Genomic DNA, 23,424 nt, shown 5'->3' on the forward strand with positions numbered 1-23,424 from the left:
TTCATATCGATTTATGTCGATTGTTAATATGCATGATTTTTTTGGAACGCAATATAATTTGCTTCTGATCGATAATATTATACATACAAAAATATTTTCGAACGCTTTTTATGTGTATATTGGTTTTCAATTATTTCTGTCTTTATTGTAGAGTTTTTGTTTTTTTCATTACGTATAAAAGATTCTTTTAAAATTTCTTATCTTTTTTTGTTTGTACCTGTGAATCATATATGTATGCATATATCTGAACTGCTAAAAGAAAAATGAAATTTTTCTTGTAATCTAAAGCAAAAGTAAAATATATGTGGTGAATGGGACAATCCTTAACGATTATTCTGAAAATTTATCTTTTCGAAATTTCTGTTAGTTTTTAAAAGGTAATACCTTCAATATTGAATGCTACGTTTGCAAATCAGTTTTAAATTGGGTAGCGGCATTTACATGCAATAGTATCGGTAATAATGTTCAGAATAATTGGTATAGTATTCAGAAAAAAACGTATTATAATCGAAAATTGAGGTTTCGATATTTATTTTCATATTTAATAAATACTTGGGCATTCTATTTGTTAAAAGACTTACACTATTCTTTGATTAAGATTGATACAGGTTCCTGAGTGTCAATTTTACCTTTGTGAAGAAAATAATGCAAACGGGGAAAATATTTGAGTAATCGTTAATGTCTAAGGTCTAAAACGAATGAATCGGAAGAAATGATTATACAGAAAGTAGAGAAAAATAAACCAGTGTAACAATTTCATTAAAAATGAAATGGGTATATCTTGAACACTTTCGTGTTCGCGTATCATCGAAAATGACTGATGAAATGAAATATACTACAATATTATATTTTGCCTTTAGATATATTACTATATTTAAGATAATAGAAAATTAGTAAAGATAGACGGAGATGATAGAAGTGTCAAGACAGGATGAATGAAATTTAATTTCAAGCGAAAATAAATATTTATTGTTTCTTTTCGTATACGTAGGAAAACCTTTTACACTGATCAATAAAATAAGAAAAACTACGCTCAAAAACCTCTACCAATTTCATACCTATACCATTTCCACCCTTTACCAACGCGCTTTAAACGTATAATTATTTCTAGTTAGGCTCCATATGATTTCTGCTTTCGTTAGATCTAGTTAGATCCGTCTGATAACCGTAATTACGGAATTGTAGTGACAGGACGGTTAGTATACCGTCTACTAGCAGGTTGGTTGATTGGTTGGTTAATCATGGTAATTCGAGGGTGAAATCGTTTTCAATAATTGGCACATACTTCCGATGAACGGGTTCAGTCCCGATTCTCGCCTTACGATGATCGAAGGAAACCCTGTTATGTAGACAATTCCTCCGTCCATGAATGTCGAATGGGGTGCGACCACTAAGATCGGCGCCTCAGCCCTCGTTGCCTGTCTTCCACGTACAACGATTCTCATTCCTCCCGCTTGGTATGTCAGCCGGCCCATAAAGCACAGCCACGGCACTATTTTGCTGCAGGTTTCAATCGAGCATTGTTAAACGCGTCCGAAATTACATTTAGCGCCTTCCGCCTTAACGTTTCTTCAACTTTACGCGTATCAACCGCGAGAACGCATCGTTTCCTCGCTTTTTTTACGTTCGCTTATCGTGCAATCTTTGAAGTTTACAAGTTTCCGTTACCGATCGTACTAAAATAGATAGCAACTTATTTAACCACACGCACTTATACATAAACTGAAATAACGAGAACAATTTGTTTGCAAATTTAATTGCAATTAGAACTTTTAAATTATACTTTAAAGCAAGTAGTAGACAATTATTTTTAAGCACGTATAAATAAACGAACGACTTCGTCCGCTTTCGTTCTCAATTATTCTCAAATGCTTCTTGGTGATATCTGTCAAGTATAGAAAATTCTGTGTGACATCACTTTCTATACAATTAGAAAACAAATAAATAGCTCACTAATAATCCCGATCTTGTGCGAAACGAGTCAACTAACTTCGTTACTGTTGCAATTTTAAGCGCATGTAGTTAAGTGATAACATGGATCCCTTTGAAAGGTGAACGGTTATACGTCAATAAATTTTTAATTATTTCAATATGAATATCAGAGCCGATTTAACATGGAATACGTATATCTAATTAGAAACACAAAGATTATGGAGAATATTATATCTTGTTATTATTACTTGTCCAGAGGTGGCACGCGTATACGCACTGCGATAGCATTTACTGCGATAGCAGTAGTAGTTCTTTCTTTATACTTGTATATCAATAGCGATCCCCGAGTTTATGAAAAAGATAAAAAAATCTTTGCGTGGTACGCATGTAGGAAACTTTTTTATCAAGTTTCTGAATAAATTTTTTTTTATACAATTTTAAAACAAAGTCTAAAATTAGAAAATAAAGATGCAACATCCCCATTAATTTTAGTCATTTCTAAAAATTGAAGTAACCGTATACTCTTCTTAGTATGTATTCCATATCGTCGGCATAATGTTTAATGATACGATCCAAAGTAAAGATAACAAATATTATTTAAATTATTATTATATATATAATTCAATAATTGAATATCTTTAAGAGGAGAGAGTTGAAATACTTTGGAAGCGAAAATGATTCCATATTAGGGCAACTAGCTCTGTTATTGATTGACTTTAATTTGACATTTCATAGTCTCTCTCCGCTTGTAACATATGTAATAATTGCTCACTGCAACATAAGCGATCCCGAAGTTTCCGTGATTGGTAAGGTTTCGTATAGTTTGGCTTTTTAATTGATTGATGCTTCGAAAAAAGTGAATTACTCGAGACTTACGAGAATTACTCGTTTCTTTTTCTAAGGACACTCTCCCTTTTTCCGTGAAGGAATTTTATCGCACGATAAAATTTCTTAGCAGCCGAGAAACAGTTAGAGAAATGCAATTTTTTAGAGTTTCGCGGTCCAAGAATTGAAATACTAACATTGCCTTAAAGTTTCTGTGAGGCCGGCGCACCTTTCATCTCCCCTATTACAAACGGCAACCTGAAAGGACGCGTGGCTTACACTAGAAATTTCAAGCAGTATTAACGATAGACCGCGCAGCTTGAAAAACTCATTTCTTTTCCTATATTTAAAATTGTCGTGGCACTCGTTCGTCAAAAAACCCTTAACATCGATCAATATCTAAAATATTATATCAACGAAACGTTATACTTATTAAAATGAAATGACAATGGAATTCGAAATCGGTCGATGATTATTTCAGAGCGAACAGAGTTCACTTCATTGATACATATAACTTTACAAGTGTATACTATACGTGCACAGCGATTTACATCACTACAGGCAACATTGTTTAGTACGGTTGGAGCAAAACGAGCAATTTCTTTTCAAGCACGTAGATTCACATGGCCCGTATGGCAGAAAACTTCGCCACCGGTTTGCATTTACACAAGAGTGAAACTTTACTACTTTCAAAGCCACGTGACACTCTAACGAGAAAGTTTATGCAGCCGTGAGTTCGTTACTCGACGAGTATCGACAATTCGCGTGTATTATGCTTTGCAAGACGTAAACTTTAATAAACTGTCTTTTCTTTCCGTCCAAGAAGAAAAAAAGGATGAAAAAAGAAGGTATGAATTTTTACATTGTTTTGTACACGATGAGCAGTTTAATCAAGTTTCATGAATTTCTTTTTTTTTCAAGCGTAAAAAGAAAGGAAGAAAGATTCACAGAATAAAAAAAGGAAAAAAAGAGAAGTAGTAGAAAAGGAGATAAATGAATAGACGAAGCGGTTGATAGCGCTGTCAAGCATTAAAAATGTAATGGTGAAGATGTTCCTTTTAACCTCGTAATGAAAGTAGCTTCAGTTAGTAGCACAGGTATGCCCATTATTTCAGACTTTGTTAGTAACAATATAGTTCCCATTCACCGCATACATACACATTTCTGGTAGCCTATTCGAAATATTGTCACCTCCTTTTCCTATGCGTGTTTTGCAATTTCGAGTTCTATATGGCTTTTCTCTACGTTACTTTGATATTTACTTAATGGCGATAAGAAGGTCTACGCGCTTTGAGAGTACAAATTCGAAGAACAACACAATTGAATAATTTGCTTCGGGAAGATTTATAAAAGCGTAATTAACTTTTAATAGTAAAATAATTGCACGGTAAATATGAGTGATACGATTTCAACTAACTAATTACGGTATAAATGCAACAGGAAATGCAGTTTGTACGATTAAAAGTGGAAAATAATGAAATTTATAATGAAAGTTGATAGAGTCATGTTCCATCCAGTTATCACGGGATCTTTCTTTCCATCATTTCTATTCTCTTCAGAAAAATATGTTTCCTCCGAGTTTAACAATTCTGGTAACACGTTCTGTGCGAACGTTAACGAGTTATTGTCAATAAGTTCTATTTATAAACGGTCGTTGACATCATGCTTGAAATGTTTTGGCACTTGTTTGATATTAGTTATCGAAATGTAACCCCGTGCAATTACCCCGTGCACAACCTCCCATCGTAAATTCAAACCACTTTCGAAAAGGTCCAAGAGCAAGGGCAGAGAGAAGGGTGAGAGCTGAATTAATAAATATTATAAAATAAATAGTATCACAGAAAAAAGATCCTGCTATAAAAAAGAAAAACAATTTCTTCCACAACAAACATGTTTCGTGTGCCTAACTTTTCAAGGGCTGAATGCGTAATTTCAATAATTTTAAAAAAGCAATCCCAAGATGGAACGACGACTCTAGCGGCTTTTACAGATCAAATGTGGGAGAGACCTACTTCCGAAAAAAGGAATGCGACCGGTCTCCGCCTTGGCGACGATGCTTGGTCCGCCGAGGTAAACAACCGGAAGTGCATCGAAGAAGCTTGAATGCGGAGCTAGGGCTAACACGGGAGCATCCTTTGATTCCGCTTTACGACCTTTGACCTTCAGTTGGTGAAATCCTCCGCAGATGAATAATGCTCGCATCATCCAGCAGATCACAATTCGCATGTCTCTGTTTTGTTTTTATTTATTTTCATTTTTTTTTCCAAATACATTTGAGAGAGAGAGAGAGAGAGAGAGAGAGAGAGGATGAGAGACAGAGAGAAAGAGAGAGAGAGAGAGAGAGGATGAGAGACAGAGAGAGAAAGAGAGAGAGAGGGGACGAGAGACAGAGACAGAGAGAAAGAGAGAGAGAGACAGAGACAGAGAGAAAGAGAGAAAGAGAGAGAGACAGAAGGAGAGAGAGAGAGAAAGAGGAAGAGGAAGAGAGAATAGATTTATTTTTATATATCCTAGGTAAACAAATACTACTCGTGCTACATCGTGCGATCGTTATTGGTCGATGTACATATGTACAATACATATTGATTTCTACACATGTTCATTAACCATTTATGCTTAAATTGAGATACTTCAGAGTTTGCGGTTCAATGAAATTAAAAATATACGAATAGGATACAAATAAAATATAATTTCTATTAAAATAATAGCAATTATTAAGTGAATAATATGTCTTCTTACCAAGAATGGACTTGAGCCACTTTCAAAATTAACAACAAGATTTATCATGAAATTTGAAACAGCCCAAGTCCGTTTGATATAATTTAAAATGCTTTAAACTGAGAAAGCAATATTCAATTTATTGCAGAATATATTTGAAGAAGTCATGGTGCTCCAATGGTATGTATTCACCATATCCTCGTATTTCGCTGTTGTAATTTGTCTTATATTTTTATTAAGTAGTGTCAGTACAATATTTTTAAATTTTCAATATTCTCATTCATTGATATCTTATAGAAAATTTTATATGACTCATTTCTCAAAACGATTTTTTAAAAATTTAATCAATTTATTATTTCTCATCTTGATAGAATTGTTTACCCTTTTAAAAATTGCATACTCCAAAAATCTAGTTGATATGAAATCCGTTTGTTTCATTTAAAATAAAGTTATTACTCTTCCGGCACTTGATAATGTTACAAAAGTTTTGAGAGATAAATTAAATTAGTAAATTATTTTCCTTTAATAACATTTCTACAATACCAAAATCGCTGTGAATCGATGAAAACGAATGTCCTGATACTAAAAATTTAACGACAAACAACTGACAAATGGACTCGGGTCACTTTGAAAATAAACATTTTTACCATTCTATTAACCAGCTAACTTTCGTTTTATAAAATCTTACTGAATTTAAATATATTATTTACAATTTCCCTTAAAATGAAAAGATAACGTAGAAATGTAAATATTAAAATATCTAGCTTGATTTTTTTAAAAATGGATTTCGTTCACTTTCAAAATGGACAGCTTAGTTATGGAAAATTTTCAAAATTCTATTAGGTTATAAATTTCTGCTCAATTTAATTATATAAAACATGCATGATCTTCTTTAGAATATCTTCGATAGAATCAATTTGGACAAAAAATTGGGACTACAAGATAATGAATAGAAAATCATTATGAAAAATATATTCGCGTTTAAGCAATATTTATTTATTTTTATCGTACACACACGCACATGGTATGCATGTACATACGTTACGACCGTGACTCAGATATCATTTTCAAGGCAGAAAAAAAGTTGCTAAAGGTTAAACTCAGTGACTGTGCCATGTTACTAGATTATTTATCAAAAGCTACGAAAGACCGTAAGATTGTTAGGCATAAGAGATCGTTTGTATTGATCGTTGTATGTATCAAGGAAACTAATGTGAACACGTGTGCTTCCACTGTTGGCCGTACTTATGCGATGGATATTTACTCGATTCTCTATAAGTGTTTAATATAAAGTATTTATTTATATATAATAAATTATTTTCCAATTAATTTTATTTTAACGTTATTAAGAAAGAAACGTAAAAACGTAATTGAAACATTTTTTCCAAATCAAATATTCCTTATTATTATTATATAGTTGTGTATATTAACAAATTATTATTCTGCGTATACGTATACAATTTAAAAAGTATTCCAAAAAATGAGTAATTGTAAGTAGATATTAGGTATATGTATATGTGTACATAGATACATACATATGTACAGTCAGTCACAAAAGATTACGTGGAGTTTTCAAATTTTATATAATCTTTTTATACAATAACGTATTTGTGAATATCTCTGTAAAAAATGAATCATTTTAAATATTTCAAGGACATTAATTAAATGTAAAAAAATTAATGTAAAAGAAATTGTTAGAACATATTATTTAAAATAATTATTATTTATTTATTGAATAAAATGGTCTTCAATACAGAATTGAATAATATGGAACATAGAATTTTAAAAGACTCAGCATGGTTAATTAAATGATAATTATAGACATGATATGTTCCATTTGTTTACATTTTTCGTTAACAAAGAAATATATTTACGAAAGAATGTCGTATATTTACGAGAAGAATTTTTGAAAATTTGTCCAGTTGTAACTAAACATCGTTACCTCCTAAACATTTTAGTACATAGATTTTTGTGACTAACTCAAAGTATTTGTGTAGTTTAAGGAATAGGTATTTAGAAATCTACTTTGTTATTTAGAGAACGAAAAGGGTTTAAGGTAATAAAACGAAATCGATAACCTACATCTACGTACATCGTGCATGAAGCTGTATACATTTCCAGTTAATAATACATATCGCTAAACCAACACTAAACGTGCGAAGTAGGAGCAGCTGGAGTAATCATTATTGTATGCGAAATACGACTACGTCTGCATGCAAACCAACTTTTGCCGATAATTTTCCTTCTTACGACGCGACGTATTCTCGCAATAGCTTTTATCATTCTAAACAACAATCACCGGTGAAAGTATTAATGAAAGTGCAACACACTTTTCATCGGAGAGTTTCAAACAAATATTCCCGCCATAAACCAACCTTCGTCAAGGTATTGTTATCGGTAATTAAAAAGCGTGAAATGATTATAAATGATAAGCGTTAATGATTATCCTAGCTCTGAGCAGAACTTTTTAATCTAGTATTGGAAAACCCTATCCCGTTTTTGCGAGAAACTCGTACTGTTCAACCAAAATTACAAAGATTAAAGGTATCATTCGTAGCTCAACCGTAGCGTGGTACTTGTCGCGATTAAAATGTCATGTAATCATCGAAATCACGGCGCGCACGATCAACGAAAACAGCCCGGGAAAGCGTATTGTAAATTCCATCGGCTCTATGCCCATACCAGAGACGGATGCGAACTACTTGTCCGACGCATACTTTCTCCCGTTACTTATTCTTTTTATCGTGTCCTAACTCGTTTCTTCGCCCCGGTCATTCACGTTCCCTCCCCACTGGACATCTTCAATCGTTTCAAGTATGCCTCTATGAAATCAAATTTCTCGACGGATTTCCGCAATTTATCTTTTCCGTTTCATCTGTACCATAATCTTTAGTAGGATCTCTCTGTCTGTCTGTCTGTCTGTCTCTGTCTCTCTCTCTCTCTCTCTTCTCTCTCTCTCTCTCTCTCTCTCTCTCTCTCTCTCTCTCTCTCTCTGTGCCCTCTCTGTGACATGTACTTCATCAGAGAGAGATTTAGTACTTGACAAGAACTTAAAAAGGAAAAGAATTACGCCCACCGATGAAAATATTAGGATTCGCATTCGTTTGATCGGGATAAATGTTTGAAAAACGTAATGAGTTTTATTAAATGCTCTATGTCAGGGATAAGCAATCCACGGCCTGCCACACTTTCTCGTGTGGTTCTTCAAAGATTTTACATTTTGACTTTTAAAAATTCCTACAGTGTCTCGCAGCCTCATTGTAGCCTAGGCCTGTTAATATCGTTTAATATTAAATAAATTTTTTATTTCTGTTGTTTTTTATACCACGTTTATTTTGCTAATAAAGAAATAATTTCAGTTTATCATTCAGTGTTTGTATCATCGCAAGTTTCTTGCGCACATTTTTAAATTTGTAGCTGGCTCATTGTTAAAAAAGGTTGCTCATACCTGCTGTACCATGTATCTTGTTTCATGTCCTCTACCACGAGTTTCATTAAATATTACGTGCGTGTTTTGTGTGCTGCGAAAGAATATATTCGACCAGTAATTTAGCTAATATCGTACAGCAATAATTTCAATAATTGTATTCGTAAGAACTGATTTCAATGAAATGATACATTATATTTTATATATAGATACGATATACAGGTATCCCTCGAATAACGTGGTTAATTGATTCCGCATTATTCAAAACTGTACAATTCGTGCATTTCGTTCTAAAGATTAATTAACACTGAAAGTAAGAACAAAAAATTTCAGTTAGAAAAATGACATAAAATTCGTTCAATTTAGAAAAATGGAAATTAAAAATGTACCAATTGTTTAATTATGTATATTTAATCACTGTTATTCTTCAAGGATTGATTTGTTTTTCCTTGAACGGATAGAGAGATTTTTCTTATCAATTGAAATTTGATGATAAATCTCGCGACCTCCTGCAATTCAAGTAGCTTGCTATTCGAGGAATACCTGTATTGTATACACATGTTGGCGGTACTTTCGTGTATATTGCACTGTGATTTAAAATGTTTAAATAGCTCTAAAAAAGAAACAAAATTGTGCGAAATTATGAATTGCTCATAAAATGAAGGAAACCGCGATCAAATTTGAACGGAAATATATTTAGCAAATAACGTTCTTTAATTAATCAATGAACTTTTGTATTTAACATTTAAACAAACGGGAAAAACCGCAATAGCTTTTTTTAGAATCAGTTAAGTCTTAAATTAAAAAGCCTTTTATGTAATCTTTAATAAAAGTTGATGTTTTTATTGCTTTTTTATTCATTGTTTCAATCAACGTCATGGTTAAATATTGATCATTGTCGCAGTTAAATTACTTTAGAAGTGTTAGACAATTTTGCGACACATACTTGCCATTTACTGTGTACTATTATAACTGTCTACTAAAAAAGTATACATTTTAAGGTTTCTATTACTTAGTATTTAATTAATGGAAACAGGAAAACTATAATGTTATTTTTTACATACAGTTTAGAAATAAACGTGATTACGTGACCACGTAACAAATGTTCGTTATTCATTCCTGGCAGTAAAGTTATTCGCAACCTTGTTTCAACCTTATACAATTCAGATTTGTAATTAAAATATTCCAGTAATTTTCACATAATATAATATATACAAACTATTCTCTTTATTTTCTATACCATTCAATAAACGAAATTGAACGTAGTATACTGTTTTAGCATAGAAATATTTACTTTCTACTGCCTATTTTCTACTTAAATATCAACGAACGTACTAAGCATATTTAAACTGTTATTATCCCTAATTTTTGTTTTTTTTAAACACGATGTGACACTATTCGGGTACAAGCGTGAACGTAACTTGCGATGCGTTGCTTGCACAACGCGAACGAAAGTTAATACGAATAGTAAATAATGCAACGCGATTAACAAGGCAAAACGTACGGAGAACACAAGCGAAAAATAAAAGTGCGTACGATTTAACACAGATGAGACGACTGACGGTCAGAAACAGAGTTAGAAAGCGAAGGGTGATGAGAGTTTCACGTGTGTGTCATGCGCAGAAAAGAAAGAAAAGAAAAGAGATAAAAACAGAAGAGAAAGAAAAAGGAAAGCAACAGAATTCGCGATTCATGCTTGCGGGTATAGTTGTCGTGTATAGTTTGAAGTCAGAAAAGTCAATAATAGGAATGAAGGAAACTAGCAGACGAAAAAGAACGCGAGGTATAAGAGGGTAATGATCAGTTGATGTACATTACCGTCTCCACCCTGTGAGAGGGGCTCGGCGTAGATCTTCCTCGGACAATCCAAGGAGACCGACACAAGCCAGAAGCCAAGCCATGATCACCAGAGCCGTAATTGCAGCCAGTCTGAATGGTAGGAGGGCCACCGTCAGGAATGCCGTCTGAAACACGAAGCACTTCCGGCTAAACAGCTGCTCACGTCTGTTTCTATCGCTTACGCGATACAGAAAAGAAGAACTGCACCGGAACGACTAGAAATTTGTTCAACCTTGAAACAGACATTCTTGTTGTCGTTTCTCTTGCCGATTCTCCGTAACAGTCTCCGGTTTTTTTCGAATTTTCGTGCTTCGGATTTAACTTGAGTTTAAACGATGTAATTGTTTATGAAATAACGCATGCAATTTCATGTACGGCGACACGTGTTTCGATCCACGTGTTGTATATGGCAAGCAACTTGATGACACTGTTTGTGCGACCTGTTACAGCGTGAAATAATACCATCACGGATATTATTGTGTTTCACTGTTCTGGTGGAATGGCTGATTCAATAATCATGAATAAAGGTAATAAAAGAAAACGGAAGGGCCGAATTAATAAACACTTTGAAAACAAATAACTGAATGAAAAATCTTATCGATAAGATAACAAATTATAGTCAGTATTTAAGTATATTTTCGGTCAGTATTTATAATAAATCATGTTTTGGTCGGTACTTTATTATCAAGCAGGTCGGTATAAATAAAAATCGGCCAGTATGGAATTGATTACTGGTTAGTATCACTACGGTCGGTATAAAATTAATGAACAGACAAAGCACAGTATTAAATTCTATTATAGATTCTATATTAGACATTCTATTATATGAGATTCTATATTAGACATTCTATTATAGACTAACTGTGAGTCGAAAAATAATTACGTTTTTGATCCGTTTAATTGCCAGTGGAGACTTCACATATTTTCAAAGGATACTGACCCTCCGTATATATAAATACTGATAGAAAGGGATTAAAATACTGACTCTACATATGTAAATACTGACGAAAACTTTGAAAATAAGGACATAAATTGTTTACGTACTTTGAGTTGTAAAATGTCAGTTGTAGGAAAATTCATAACATAAAATTCATTCGATTTAGGAAAGCGAAACTTAAAAATGTAAAAGGTAAAATTTGATAAACGTAATCATTTTTTAATTACATATGTTCAATCACTGTCACTCTCCAAGGATTGATTTCTTTTTCCCTGAATAGATAGAGAGATTTTTGTTGCGGGATACCTGTACTGACAAAAGTGATTAAAATACTGACATATAAAATAAAAGCTTATCTATTGTTATATTTGTACGAATGTTTAGGTTATTATTATTTGCAGTAATTTCACGACAAACGTATTAATTTCACCATCAAACCGTGATCAATGATCTAACGTCAAATATTTAACCATCATATGAAAACGATAAATGGTTACATACCGACAACAGCGACAGATATTTGCATTCCTCGTTTGTTCGTTTGTATCGTAATTAACTTTCTGCAACATTATTCTAAACGGTTCACCGTATATTTTGCAAGCGGTCTGAGTAAGCATTATTATATATTTTTATCCCTTTGTTTAAGTTTAAATTGCGACCAATTTGCGTCCAATTTCTTCTTGAATTTCTTCGTTCGAATCAGTGACGATACTTGGACGCAAAATACTCGATTCATTTGCGATTTCGTCCTCGGGTAACTCGCCTATTAGCTTCAATCAGTTGCTTAACGCGTTCAACGTTGACATCGTCTCTGTAGTTGACTGCCCTCCCTCCCAGTAAACGTCTTCAATATTCGTACGGCCATTCTCGAACAAAATGCATCATTTTCCACTTTCCTAACTTGACAAGATCGACGACACGGGATCGTGTTGGGATCATAAATGTTACACAACCGGCGATAAGCAGTATAAGATCACTCTTTTGCTCGCGAAAGATATTTTTAAAGCATAAAATGTTCGTAAGTAATGGTAATTAAATATAATATAATTCTTTCTCACGAACACATAAAATTCGATTTGTTTACAAAAGGTTAACTTAATTATCGACAGTTGTACGACCTTACAATGATCGTCTTACATGCGTGTCACTTAATGCAGCGGTTTCTAAACTGTGGTTTGCGGAACAATTTTAACATTAACTTTACATCTTCCAACTTTTCGCTCTTATTCAAATAACTCATTTAATAAAAATTCCAAATGATCAAGACTTTTTACAATTAATTTTATTCAATTGTAAATACGGAAATATAAATAAAACAATGCATCGCGGTTTTGGTTTTAAGAAAATAACTGCACCTATCTCATTAAGTATTCTGAAGAACCAAGAAATGTTTGTATGTGTTGAATGTACTATGATTTGCAACTTTTTTCGTTCTTTTTACTACTATTTTTATTCAGTTTATGTTTTTTATTCTATATCCAAATAAAAATGCTCATCTCTATAAATGACGCAAGACTATTTATTAGAATAACCAACGATACATTTTTACCATTATATTTATTATAAAACATAAAGTGCCTATGAGATTATTCAAATTATTGAGATAATAAGTCTTAAGAATGACGTAAAGTTCCTAGGGTTGGGAGGGGGTCCGCAAAAAAGAAGTTGTTCAAGAGGGAGTCCATGGAATACATAAGTTTAAGCATCTCTAGCTTATTGCATCAGAGACTTTTAAAATCAAATATAAAATATTATCAAACATTTTTAATAAAATTCGGCATTGAGCCGACGGAATTCTAAAAGTGGCGACACGTTGGAACTAGGTCATTTACTAAATTGAATCTCAAAAAAAGTGTTGGCCTACATCAAGGAGGAGCGATTCACGGCTTCGTTATTTGGTCGCTAGTTGAAGATGTTTCGCGTCACTTCTAGTCGCTATTAAGGGTGACTTAAAGTGAGGGGATCGAATTTTTCGCCGATAAGACTAGCGGAGCCTTGATCAGCAAGATTTACACCTTCCTCCGTGGACAATGAATGGCGCATACCAACGTTTTTGATAGCAATCGATAGCTACTTTCGACAGACAAGTACTGGATAATAACTTTTCGTGCTGATTGTTTATTTCAAATTTATTTTGTCTCCTTTCGATCGATCTGCACAGTTCTCTTTCATAACTAAACATACTAAACACGTATCTGATGTACTATTGATACTTGTCGTAGTGACACGCATTAAATTCCTGATTTATTAATACTGACACTATCAATGATTGGAGCATCCTAATTTAATAAAATAAAGCCAGAACGATGGATGTTCTGAAAAAGCTCGTATGAAGACAAGATATACATATATCTAAATACATATTTCTAATGAAAAATTTGAGAAGATTACAAGAATTGTCTGATTAATATCCTCATTGCCAATTTTTTATGTTTTGGACTTTAATCAATTGAAAATTTCACCCCTATTACAAATTGTATTGTAACTTTAACCGTGCTTTCAAAATTTGCGGCACAAAAAACTAAGAAACTTATACTTTATTTCTCTTAATTTTTGAATTACTTAATAATTAGAAGAATACTTCTATTTTTATCCTGATATTAACCAGTGCTAACTGCGTCCGACGTGTACACATGTCGTGGAAAATAAAAAAATATCATTCGATATAAAAACTCAGAGAATGTCAGTAATATGGAACATTGATATGATATAAATTTAAAAAGGAAATAGGTTCAATTCTTTGGTATAGAAGTTACTTTTTACATTTTACCTTTTTACTTTTTATCTCGTATTGTTCTATTTATTTTATTGTGTATCCGATTCCCCAATAATAATCACAATAATATAAATAAATTACGCGAACAAAGATGACCTTTGTTGCAGTAACATGACGCTAATAAGGCTTAACAACATTTTTATTATTATGAGACCATTTGTATTGCTGTCGACGTGTATACACGGTATCGCTCGATTTTAATTACGCACCAGATGAAGCAATTGGTTAAATTGCATAAAATCTGGAAATATAAAAAAAAAGAAACCATTGAATGATCATTTAGTTAATTCAGGATCATCGAATAAATCCTTTTTTTTCTCTCGGTCAAAACAGAAACTAGTTGTTCGTTTCTTTGGTCAGTGGGCCAAGGTTACGGTTATAGAGGAGGCTCAGGATGCTGATCAGTCGACGGATAAAAAAGTGTGGAACGGGAAGGTACGGGAAGGTAGAAGAGGGAGAGGGAAAAAAGGAGAAACGTGTACCGTTCAGCCGTTCCGTTAGACTCCATCACCTGTTAACTTCATTTTATATACGCACATCGGTTCCACACATATGTGCGAGCGCGTATTTTATGTAACACTCGTACACGAGCATTTCAAGATCGAGGTCACGACCGAGTAATCCTTTCGATGCCCCGAATTCCTCATAGATGAACCACCATTTTTCATCTTCATTTTTTTCGGACTGAACGAATATCGTAGTCTAGCACAGATTGCATATTGTCATCCTGAACAATTTTGTTTAAATATTAATTACGTTTTAACTGTTTACGTATAGATATATCGAGCCAAGTCAATCTTTTCTTATATTCAGATAATTAACGGTTTGCGTTTGAATCAATTTAAAAATATTGGTAAACGTTCATCAATTCGGATGTTTTCAACACTATAAACCTGTTCAATTTTATGCAATAGTAATTAATAAAAGTGTTAAAGAAGAAAACGATCTTTTTAGCTACAAATGGGCTTATACCATTTTCAATAATAATAAATTACGAACAATCAAATTCAAACAGGAGCAAATTTAATAGCATAATTAAAATGAAGACATGTTGTAACGCGAATAATGGTGCATATTAAGAGTTAATCTCACTTATATTATAAAGGAATATGTAAATGAACAAGTGTAAAAAGTAAATTACTTCGTTAAGATAACTAAAAATAATGAATTTACATTTATGTATATTTAAAACTTATTTCTCCTTTATATTAAGCCCAATGAAGTATTTGCAGTAAACTGGAGGTACAAAGACAGTCAACACATTATATCACCATATTAAATTTATTTCTTGTTATAGGTCTTCAAGTTTTATACATGGTGTAACATGGTAATTTTACTGAAATTTTTGAGCTTTCCTTATTTCCCAAAAAAAAGCAAATAAGTTTGAATTCGGCGCATTTTCTTCCATACAGGTTTTGTAAAAAATTTTACGCACTTCATTCCTTCAATTCATTACTTAGCATATTTTCACCCAATTTATAATTTCTCCATCGGTATTTGTTTTCCTACTTGATATTGTCTCTCCTAAAGATTGATTTAGACAAAATATTCTCGTTCTTCATTATATATAGAAAAGGAATCTATTTCTTTTTCTTTTTTCGGTAATTATATATTCGGTATTATATTACTAGTGGATTTATTTGATTTTCAAAAATGACATTTTTACGTTAACATTTTGCAACAGCTAAAATTCTTTTGATTAATTTATGAAGAAATCGTGCTCCGTTCAATGTGTATCACTAAAACTAACATTGAACTCAATGTTTTTCAAAAGTAGGGACTTGTATAATTTAATAAACGTTTAATAACGGTTTATCATCTTGGTAGAATTACCGTTTCATAAAATTCAATATTTTTAATTAAAAGAGAATTTAATTGTCGATAACATTTTCATTTTTATTGTATATAATACCCATAATATAAATTTTATTTATCTTTGTCTAAAATCCTTCGATATATATTATGCTCTCTACCCAACCCTTTTATTCTGTCTAAGCAATGTTATCATACAAGTTTAGATATTTATAATTGAAACATTTCGTAATAGTGATACATGTATAGAAGATGAACTTGTAAGACGTCGTTTTTAGACAGAGTATATTCATTTAAACATTTTAAATAACTTTAAAGAATAAAGTCATAATTTTATCTACTATAAGCATGTATATTCTATTAGGGCTTAATGATCTATTGCGTTTAATTTTCTGTTTATTCTTAACGATCATGCATAATTAATATGTCATGTATATAATTTTGATATAAATGTATTAGAAATTTAGCGTTGTTAATATTCATCCACGCGTATACATGTATTGTATAATAAAATAAGTATACGCACCTGAATACGCAATAAATATGTATTTAATAATTATATACGTCATAAATGACATTTAATATCAAATAATACCTTTTGTATACTTCGACACAGTCTTGTCATACATTTTCGTTCATTTTGAGCGAAAGTAAAACATATGTGGTTATATTACTTTTGTGTAATTGTATGCAGAAGTAATGTCGCAGGATTATAAGTTACAGATTTAAAGGAATTACTTGTGCATTATAAGAACAACGCCTTTAAAATGATTGCATCTAGGTAAGTTCTACTAGGTAAGGTTACTATTCTTTCATATTTCACTATGTATCCGCAAAGAAAGTTTGACAATTTAATTTCCGGTATAAATATTTATATAGACATGTCGTTTTAGAATGAAATTGTCGCAACTGATATTTTCTAGCTGGGCGCAGATTTTATTAAGCTGTAAATGTTCTAACAATTGTTTCTACAGTGTTTAGTGTATTTCAACTTTACTTGAAAGTTATACCGTTTTACATACTTTATAGAAAAAGATTTTTACGTGAACATTTACGAGTAAAAATGGTTAGAAAGTAGTACAAAGTGCGTGCCTTTTTTCACAATTTAGTTCTTGCCTTCCGTTTCGTAAGATATAATAATATGTATAGTAAAACGAGTTTCGTTGGGGAAAGTGAACAATATAAACTTTTACCTATATGAATAAAACCGATAGCTATAAACTATGTAGCAACTCTCGCATTTTACTGTCAGAAATTTCTTAGGCCTTATTTGCCCAAACAGCAAATAATGCTAATAATAGGAGTTATCACATAGAACGAGTAACGGAGGTATTTAGACAATTTCGACGAGCTATATTTTAATTAAGTGCAACGTTAAGTATAACGAAAATGTACTACATTAGGTAACAATGTGTATAGAATATATAAACATAAAAATTAAAATGAAAGAAGTGAAAATTTTGATGTTGACAAAAATAAATATTCGGGACTACGATAACAATGTTTGGCCAAAGTGTAGATAGTGTTTAAACTAATTAATTCCTTGTAAAGAATAGTTTCGTCTCAGTCGTCTAAAGTTGTTTAAGATATTTACCAAAGACAACTAATTTCAAATACACGGCAAGATGATGAGATATAAATTTTGTCAACTATCATGCTTTAAAAATTGAATCACCAATTAACTGTATTCCTAATCCTGTAACTTTTTCACAGAGCATAAATTCAAATGTTCGCACCTCTTTAAGTAAAACTTGTACAAACAGTTTTGTTTTTCATTCATTAAAAGAAATATTTGACCATTGTGCATCTTGAAAATAATCATCAATTTCAATTTTTCTTGTTTTCTTTTTAAAGAGTCAGTGATTATGGGTTTCCGAACATATTATCTATTCTTTTACCAACTCAGAAGCGCTCTCACCACTTTCTAATTTCTGATGTATTTTTTATTTCGTTCTAATAATTACCAGTATATGTTGCCATTTTGATATCATTGTATATGCTATGTAAACGTGCCCAACGTCAATGAACAATGAAATTTTATTACCAGTGATGTTGTAGGCGTCTGTTTGCATTGCTACGAGTAGAAAGTTCGGATAATGGAGATACTACTGTACTCGGATTGTTATTCTTCAATAATTATCAATTCAATAACTGTATCTTGCATTAAAAATACATTGGATTATTTTAATGTGGTTTTCGGAAAGTTCTTCAAAATTTGCTGCAACATGTGATCATTAAACTGAAAACATTGACATTTTTTAAATGAAATAAATAATATCTATGATTATATTGTACTGTAACTTTTCTTTAGCCTTTATTTCTTGACTTTTATTACAACGATTCGTAAAGAACTCGAACGTCATTTAAGTTTTGTGACTTAATATTTAGTTGTCCCCTAATATTTATACAACAATATGTAAATACACAGTCAGCAACGTTTTAGTTTTTTTAGAAGGTAAAATTAGGGAAATTTAATTATCTTGTTCCTTCTTTTCTATTTATATATATGCTTATGGTTCAATGAAAAGTCGTAAAAATATTATGACTTGCAATTGTATGAAATCGACTGACCTTAAAGAGGATATCTCTCCTACGAATAAATGTTTGAAAAAAACTGAAAGAACCGAAACATTATCAACTATTTGGATTAAACGAAAATATGAGACAGGTTGCGTGACGTGTTTCTTAAAACACGATTAGTATTCGTGAAGAATGATAGCGGCTCGTATGTAAGTCTTCGTTCAGAAACTTCCAATGAACTCTACAATGTTCCGTGCTGAAGTGTTTGTATAAAACGTAGAAGGTCGTTCATTGAACATCGCCAATGCAGCATATATGTACGTGCATTTGTATACGCTGTAATGAGACAGAGAACCGGTGAACGAGACATGAATTTAATCTAGACCGTGTAATATTATGACGTGAATTAATGAACTCGTAGCTGTTTGAGTTGACAATCAGAAACTGTGTCAAGGTTCTTAAAGATGAGGAGAAAGAGAAGGGTACGTGTTATAAAAAATGTGAAAATTTCGAACTCCGTGTATATTAACAAGCAGCTTCCTGCATTCTATGTGTGTGCGCGTCAATCTTCTACAGATAACTATATAAATCTCATAAAACATAAGATTACTTCTGTACGAACACGAAAAATTATTTTCAAAATTACGAATAAAACATAATACTTTTAATTCTAATTACATACTTCGATATGATGGTGTCTGAAGCTTTCTAATAAATCATTTACTGTAAATATACGCGTATGTAACATTTCATTTTCTCGCAAACAAAATTTTAATAAAATGGACTCTACTCTGTAGTATAGTAGTGGTAGTGGTAGTGGTAGTAGTAAAAATCGCTTACAGTAAGTAGAACGAGTCCAAGAATGTAAGTTTATCTTGAAACCTTCTACTCGAGTGACATTGTTACAATCTATGTATTTCCGTTAATTATTCAATTGCATTAAAATTTTGTCTGTAAACAGATTTGATATAATATATATGCGCGTGTGCCTGTGTAAATAATAGAAACTTAAATTTACAAATCTAATAAAACTATTATTCATTAATTATGTAATTTCAACAAACTCTTTTTATAAAAAATAAAAGTACGAATATACTTATGAGCTTCGTTGCATATGCGTATACACATAAATGAACAATATCTGTATCATTATGAGTGGGTATCATTATAAATATTTAACGAAACAGCCAAAGATACTTTTATTTAGAAATGTATAACTCTTTAATTGTGCAGAGTAAAGGAGCAATTATTCAGTTTAATGAGAAGCAAAAAAAGGTCCATCTTCTACTAAAAAAAAATCTAATTCGGTAAAAGTCGTTTAAAAGAATTCGTTGCATACTAAAAGATTAGCTTCTCTGTATTATGTATAATTACCTTGTAAGTGCTGTACCTCCTATGAAATGACAAAAAGTTTCTAAAATTTTCTATCGCCTCGAAAAACGAAATTTTCCTACTGCACCAAAATATTCACAATAATGTATGTATATTCAGCTTTTACATAAACTCAACACGTTCCATAACATTTCGCGAATGAACAATTATAAAAATATAATTGATTGGTTTGACCATTATCGCTAAGCTGTTCTTCATTGGTAGATGCTTTCAAATTAAAATAGAAAGAAAAAAAAAAGAAAAAATTCTGCCTTCTCTCCTTTTTCGTTCTTTGTGGAGAATACGTTTCGTGGAGTAAGATTTTCTACGTACTTGTGACCCACATTTAGCGTAGGCGAAAGACTTGCTCTTCTTCCAATGAAAATTGACGAGAATTGTTTTTCTAGTCGTTTCACGTCGCTCGTTCCCTTCCTCGTTGTCGTGGAACTCCCGTGTTTTTGCATAACCAACGAAAATTTGCCAACGCACGTTGTGCATCGATAATAAGACCGTCTGCTCGGTTTTTGCACACGGGTGAAAGTCTAAACTTTGGTAAAAATTCTTTTAGACGTTCCTTCTTAGTAAGAATTAAGCGACTTGATAGGAAAAGGCATTGAAAATCGTGGTATGGTTTTACCCGTGTTTCCGCTTATTTCTTAGAACACAGTTCTCTAAACTGCGTTCCGCAAATGATCATTAAGTATTCATACGAAAAATTTTCAAAGCAATGTAGAGAACAACGAAACACCGTCTGGTTTATTATTAAAAATTGATAAACGTTCCTTTTATAGGTGTAATGTAAAAATTGTTATCATTTATTATAGCTAAAAACTCAACTTCACTTTAGCGTTCCTAAAAAATTGTCAAATTCAAAATGTGTTCCGCGATGAGGAAAGTTTGGGAAACACAGAGTTGCAACAATCATTTCGAACAGTAGTTATTATTATCACTGCTGTTCCTAATGCAATTTAACTATTACATCGGATCTTAGATGGCACAATTAAGATCGTTAGAGTAATAATTACAAGCCGGATCATCAGCTCGAATCTTGATGCATGTAGTTAAGGGAAATAGATACAGTTATTTTTAACTAATTGTTTGAAAATACTAAGTTACATTGGTAGGTATGCGAATGCTTTATTAAACGGTATCGAAAAATTTTATTCCAAATAATTGAAACTACTAGTGCTCGTTATTTTCTCTTGCTATTATTATATGGCAGAAAAAAACTGTTTTAAGGAAGTAAAATGAAATCCCTCGTGAAACGCGATCACGATGAATCACTGGTAGAATTAAAAATATAATATGAAGGATAATAAAATTATCTTTATTAATAGTTAATCAATAATTAAGATATCAAATGTTATATGTGGAGTATTCTATAATACATTATAATCAAGGAGTACCCGGAATTTTTCATTTGAACGAACCGCGTTTGAGATGTTTTTTAAGCGTACTTTTTTCACTTTTAAGCGCAATGTGAGTTCAAGATAGTTTGTACATAATAGCTTTGTAAACAAGTTATTGTTTGGTGTAGTCTGGGCATTTCGCTATGCCGAATGTAATGGAACAAAGAGTTTGCACGAAATTTTATGTTTCCAACAAAATGTCACGTGCGAAAGCGTTGAGAATGTTGGTGACAGTCTAAGGGGACTCGATAATGTCGGAAACATAAGTATACGGGTGGTAGAAAGAGTTTGAAGCGGGCCGTACTGTGGTTGATGATTTGCAGATAACAGTCGATCTTGGTGTCTCGTTCGGATCGATTCGCATTAGATGAATTGAAGCGCATTTGTACGCTACTATTTGACCAAAAATCTCCGTATTCACCTGACATGATCCCGTATTACTTTTTCCTGTTCCGATCATTCAACTTATCATTTCGTGGAAATTGTTTTGAGACGATTTAAGCAATAAAGGAGGAATTCGCAGAAGGAGCTAAAGGCGATTCCGAAATCGGCCTATGAAAAGTGTTTTGAAGAGTGAAAGAACCGTTGGAATATGTATATTGCTTGCAATGGAGATTACTTTTAAGGGAATAAAATAAATATCGATGAACAATTGAACCGTTTCCGTTTTACTGACAAATTCCAGGTACTTTTTGATCAGAATGTATATAATAATAGAATGCGAGTGAGGGCGAATGTGCGGAATGGATGAATTTTTTAAAACGACGAGTCAGTTGTTCATCATTCGTGTTTAGAATAACGTATCCGTTTAAAAGAACTATCTAATGATTTATAAAATCTTGCGATTCTCTTTAATTATTAAATATCCTACAAATATATAACGTATTTATTAATTTAAAGTTTTCATATTACATAATGTTTTTAAAAGCAAGTTTTACAGATACGAATATATTCACGTGTATTACAAAAATGTAAGTATATATTAGTTTCTAACCTACGCGTTGTTCAAAGGTTTGGTACCTACCTAAAGAGATTATCTTTACAACCGGTAAGATAGTTGAAGGCTTCAAAAGTCAATACCGCCTAGATACGTGCTGTATGGATGTTTCTTGCTATTCTTTTAATACATTGTCGATTCTGTGCGATATTGAAAATGTGTACCTTGGTTAAATAGTCTTTTGTGCGTACCTAACACTTAAACAACTATCTTTATAAAAAAGTTTACAACATAACTAATAAATCGTTTATCCTATCGTTGCTTCCTCTTTCATTTATTTTCATATGATAATAAATGTCAATATAACAAATAACATACTTAGTGAATCGGTACATCAATTTAGAGCTATTTGCAATGTTGATTAAACGTCAAAAAATTGAAAACTAACGTTCAAAACTATTCAGACTAATTTTTTTAATTTCGTTGGCTATTTAAACAGACAAACATTTTATTAAGATAAGATACATCTAAATATATGTTGCAATATTCGCGAGTAACATTGTATGGCGAGTCGTTTTTAAAACTGCCGTAATCGCAGTAATTCTTTTGTCTTTCATGGAAAAGTTCTAAAAAGAAACTTACGAAAAGAACTTGTACATGGAGTTGATGCAATAACCTTCCATTGCAATATCATTTTTTCTTCCTATCATGTTCCCGTTACATAATGCTGCAATTGTTCATGCATCAAATGAATATCACAGAGTATTTGTACAGAGATGCAACTTATTAAAATCCATGTTTTTTTTTCTTTCATAACGCACTGTTCCAAGTTGCACCAGATCCGGTGTGTCCAGGTCAAACAGAGAAGATTCGACTTATACGCATTACATACGCATATCTATCACTTAAAAGGGAGCTGTT

The 23,424-nt window shown here is 32.1% G+C and overlaps 1 protein-coding gene across 2 annotated transcripts in view; it reads right to left on the reverse strand.

Annotated features, from left to right (window-relative positions):
- The window catches only part of Lpcat (lysophosphatidylcholine acyltransferase), a 30,485-nt gene that overhangs the window by 3,681 nt on the left and 3,380 nt on the right, over positions 1 to 23,424 (reverse strand). Inside the window, exons 2-3 of one of the 2 annotated variants that reach the window (XM_076894559.1) lie at positions 10,721 to 10,866; positions 1,286 to 1,500 (exon numbers count right to left, since the gene is read on the reverse strand). In XM_076894559.1, the coding sequence (XP_076750674.1) occupies positions 1,286 to 1,500; positions 10,721 to 10,866 (361 nt within the window). Of the gene's footprint in view, positions 1 to 1,285; positions 1,501 to 4,769; positions 4,988 to 10,720; positions 10,867 to 23,424 lie in introns of both variants that reach the window. The other variant, XM_076894558.1, reaches the window with a different exon arrangement.

This window comes from Xylocopa sonorina, chromosome 4, assembly GCF_050948175.1.
Source record: "Xylocopa sonorina isolate GNS202 chromosome 4, iyXylSono1_principal, whole genome shotgun sequence".
Taxonomy (NCBI): domain Eukaryota; kingdom Metazoa; phylum Arthropoda; class Insecta; order Hymenoptera; family Apidae; genus Xylocopa; species Xylocopa sonorina.